Source organism: Phoca vitulina, unplaced genomic scaffold (genome assembly GCF_004348235.1).
Source record: "Phoca vitulina isolate PV1807 unplaced genomic scaffold, GSC_HSeal_1.0 scaffold2300, whole genome shotgun sequence".
In the NCBI taxonomy this organism is placed as follows: domain Eukaryota; kingdom Metazoa; phylum Chordata; class Mammalia; order Carnivora; family Phocidae; genus Phoca; species Phoca vitulina.
Genome location: NW_022591986.1, coordinates 1 through 4,368, shown reverse-complemented (window position 1 = coordinate 4,368; position 4,368 = coordinate 1). Strand labels below are relative to the sequence as shown.

At 59.8% G+C, this 4,368-nt stretch overlaps 1 protein-coding gene across 1 annotated transcript; it reads left to right on the top strand.

Moving 5' to 3' along the window:
- Positions 1–71: 71 nt before the first annotated feature.
- Positions 72–4,298, top strand: LOC116629702 (janus kinase and microtubule-interacting protein 3-like; the record flags this gene model as incomplete). The annotated part of the gene is made up of 3 exons (XM_032399942.1): positions 72–460; positions 546–623; positions 4,095–4,298. Coding segments are annotated over exons 1-3 (306 nt in total), but the record flags the coding sequence as incomplete, so codon positions are not given.
- Positions 4,299–4,368: the final 70 nt, after the last annotated feature.

Below are 4,368 nucleotides of genomic sequence, written 5' to 3'. Positions count from 1 at the left end.
CCCCACCAGGACCCTCCCCTGGGGGCTGCCCAGCCCACCTGGGCTCCTTACCTGCAGCCGGTCCCTGGCCCCCACCCCACAGCCAGAGCCTGCCTGGGAGTCCTCCAGCGGGAAGGGGGGAGGGAGTCCCGGCAAGCAGGGGTGCAGGGGATGGGACGGAGGGAGGACCTCTGCTGGCTGAGCACTCAGGTGCACCTGTCCCTGCCGAACCCCTGCTCATGACCCTTCTCTCCCTGGGGAAGTGGGGGACAGACTTCCTGGACACCACGTGGGGCTGTCTGGACGCTGGGCACCCGGGGCTCACAATGCCAACCCAGCCCCCACTCTCAGTTTGGTGCCTGTGTGGCCACCTGAAAGGTCACTATCACCTGCTCTTTCGGTTTGTGTCCAGTGGCTCCAGCAGATCGAGGAGACAGAGTCGGCCCTGCATCGGAAGATGGTTGACCTGGAGAGTGAGAAGGTTGGTGGGCGTCTTGCTTTGTGTCTGTACACGGTGTCACCGGGCGGATGCCCGAGTCTGCGACACGGGTGCTCTTGTGTTTCAGGAGCTGTTCAGTAAGCAGAAGGGCTACCTGGATGAAGAGCTGGATTACAGGAAGCAGTCCTTGGACCAGGCTCACAAGGTAAGAGAAACCGATAGGGGGAGCGTGCAGATTTCGGGTAGAAATGGGGAAAGCGTTCACACGCTGTGTGGTATCCCTCGGGGTCTGGGTCCAGTGTGACCACCGTGGGACCAGTTTCTGCACTTCTCCCTCCTGGTCAGTGAGGTCCAGGGATGCCTTACTGGTCCGGCAGCAAACACTTCGCCCCGTGAATGCAGAACTCAAACGGATGTTTTAAAATGAGCTGAGAAAATGGGAATCATTGACACATAACGCATTTATAAATTAATTGAGCACGGTTGAATGTTTGCAAGAAACAGTCTCTGGGACTTCCTATGAGAGTGCACCTGCTACTCCGAGGAATGGACGTTGTGTCTGCCCATTGTGTCTGCCCGCACATCTGCCTGGCCGTGGGGAGCACTTGCCCCCGCTGATAAACCTGGGGGTCCCCGCTTGGGGTTAACACGGAGATCGGGAGTCCTTGTGGACACGTCTCCACCACGGTGACGCAGTCCTCACTGACCCTGGTTTGACAAGGAGAAATCTCTGGAGCTTCGGGCTGCTTTGTTTCAAGAGGTGAATCCGGATCGGGTACCGCATCCTTGCTGCTCAGATTAGTCCAGCCGAGGCGAGGCGCAGCATGGGGGGCTTCCCGGAGGTGGGACGCCCACACTTCTTCCCGGCAGTCAGTTACACCGTGAGTCCATGCCACCTCCCGGCACGGTGCTTCCAGGCCTGCCTTTGTGTCCGCCTGGACTGCCAGTCCTTAGACTCAGAGCGAGTCATGGCGCCAGCTCAGGGAAAGCTGTCCAGGGGCCCTTGTGAGGCGAGGGGTTGGGAACGGACCTTCCCCCTAGCGGGACGCCTGAGGCCAGGCACATCCCGCGTGGTAAGTAGAGGTCTGAGTGCCCGCCTTCTGGAGTGTGAGGAGAGCGAGGTAGTTGTGCGGAGAGCATGTGGGGCACCAGCGGGTCCTGCCCAGCCTGGAAGCTGACAGCGTGATGTTTCCGTTAACCCCATCGGGACCCCGTGGGGCAGGGCAGAGCGTCTGCCCAAGCTGAGGGTGGGCTTCCTCTCCTGGGTGATGGTGGTGGTGCCGGTGGGGCGCTCACCATGCCGGTGGGGCGCTCACCATGCCGGTGGGGGCGGCCATAGAGGAGGTGGTGGAGGGCAGTGGCCTTGGAGAGCCGAACGGGCACTGATGGACCTTCCCAGAAATATGGGCCAAGATCCCTGTTTCCAGTCCACAGTGTTGGGTGAGAAGGATGCTCGCAGTATTTGGGGGGCAGCTGGACAGCCCTGAGCCCCTCACCGCTGCATCCCAGACACGTGCATGGAGGGGACAGCTCACCCCTAGGCCCGGGCATTCCTCAGGATACAGCTCAGGAATATGTGGCATCAGTGTTGAAAAGACGGATCAGTGTGTGGGGCGTCAGAGAGGGCTGAATATCACACACGCGTGCACCTGCATCCCAGAGAGCGGGGAGCCCTCGGGGGGCTGCAGGGCTGCGGACCCCTGCCCCGGCTTCACACCCTCCCTGCTCTGTGGACTCAAGGTGATGGGGGGGGTTTCGGAGGGGAAACGATGGTCCCTGCTGCATGGTGGCCGCTCTCGGGAAGTTGCTACCCTGCAGGGGGCCTGTGGCTGGTGCTCAGGTAGGGGGAGAAGGTCACCGCACCTCTTGTTTGCAGCTTTGTGCGAAGCCTTTGCGGCGCCAGCACTAAGCACCCCCCACACCCCCCACACCCCCCAGCTGTATTTTATTTATTTTTAAATGCTTGAGCTTATCTTAACCGCCTAAGCGCCTGTGCTCTAAGAAGTGGCTGATGTGGAGTGTGAGCTGCTGGGGACAGCTGGGGACAGTTTATTTTGTGGCTGTCAAGAACAATAAAATGTGAGGTCCAAAGGGTTTGTTTTCATTCCCTAAAATGTCTACTAAAGCTGAAAGGACTTTTCATAATCATTTTGCCTGAAGAAAAGACCCTTCATTTCTGAAGAGGTTACATTTTTGATGGGAGGGTGGGTTTCTGTAGTTTAGGAATTTGGTTTTTTCAAAGATTGCATCAGGAAAATCTCTGGAGGAAAAAGCTTTAAAAGTGTTCCGGATCCAATTGGTAAGTCCTTAGGAATTTATAACAAGGTATGCGTTTTGTCTGCTGAGTTGCCGCAAAGGGGTCACTTTGCATTGGTTGGCGCTGGATTTCCGGAAGGCGGCAGAGGGGTGAGCCCCATGCCCTACGCGGCTCTCTCCTTGGCCCTGCCAGGCCCGTGGCCCCTGTTCAGCCTTCTCCCACATCAGCCTCGGCTTCAGCCCCGGCCTGGGGGTCCCAGGGCCTGGCTTGCACTCAGCCGGTCAGCTTCTCGGCTTCTCTCGGGTGTTCTCGTGGGGGGATCTAGGGGACCACGGGTCATTCCCCTGAGATCTGTGGTGAGCGCCATGGCCCCTAGCTGTGGGGCAGCATGTGTTTGGGGACCAGTGGCATGAGGGGTTCTCTGTGTCCGAGCCCTCAGGAGTGGGGTGGAGGCCTGAACCCTGGAGCCCCCTGCAGGGTCTGGACCCCACTGTCCCCAGCGGGACCGTGTGCACGTTGCACGAGCCCACTTATCTCCTGACCTGGGGCCGACAGAGCAGTTGCCTCAGGGAGGGGTGGGCACTGGACAGCTCTGTGGGGGTGGGGTCCGAACCTGGGCTGGGCAGGGCACACCAGGCACGGGGAGCAGGCGTTCTCAGGACTCATCATCTGCAGAGTGGAGGCGATGAAGCCGGGAGGTGAGCGCAGCAGGCAGCAGCCTCTTCACATGGCTTCCCCCCCATGGCTTCTGTGACTGCCTCCAAGCCCCTTAGACACGAGCCACTGGATCGCTGGATGCCTCCTCCATCCAGTATGATTCCATCCTAACGTGAGGACAGCTGCAGAGACCCTAGTTCCAAATAAGGCCACATTCATGAGCTCCAGGGATCAGGACCTGAACGTATCTCTTGGGGACACGACTGACCCAGGAACTGAGGACCACAGAGTGGCCCGGCCTCCCCGGGGAGAGGCTGAAAGTCAAGGACCTCCCCCACTTCTGTCCTTACATCAGACAAACCCCTGTGAGTGCTGCCCTTCTTCCTTCTTTGGGGCTCGTAAACCTAGGGTTTGAGGAAGGCCATGAGCCAAGGAAGAGGCCTTACCTCAGTGTCCGGTCGTCCGGCTCCCTTGGAGCTGTCCCCCTACTCTGGTCTCGAATATCTGCTTACTCGTTTTCCAGACGTTAGTGGGAGCTAAGACTCTACCTCCAAAGTTTTATTGCACACGTCAAAACCCGTGTAGAAGTGAATGCTCTTGTCGTAACGACTCCTGCACTGGGTTTCCACTCTACAGGTCACACAAGCTGGTCGAGGAGGAAACAGGCCCCTCTGTGGGGTGGCTTGGAGACGCTGCCACCCCAGGGATCCCGGGGCTCCCTCTGAGCAGCAGCCCAGACTAACGTGTCCCCTCCCGCCCCAGCACATCCTGGAGCTGGAGGCCATGCTGTACGACGCCCTGCAGCAGGAGGCCGGGGCCAAAGTGGCCGAGATCCTGTCGGAGGAGGAGCGCGAGAAGCTCAAGGTGGCCGTGGAGCAGTGGAAGCGCCAGGTCATGAGCGAGCTGCGGGAGCGGGATGCCCAGATCCTACGGGAGCGCATGGAGCTGCTGCAGCTGGCACAGCAGGTGCGCTGGGGGGGTCAGCGGGGGGGCTGAGGAGGGGGCTGCAGCGGGCACAGCAGGTGCGCTGGGGGGG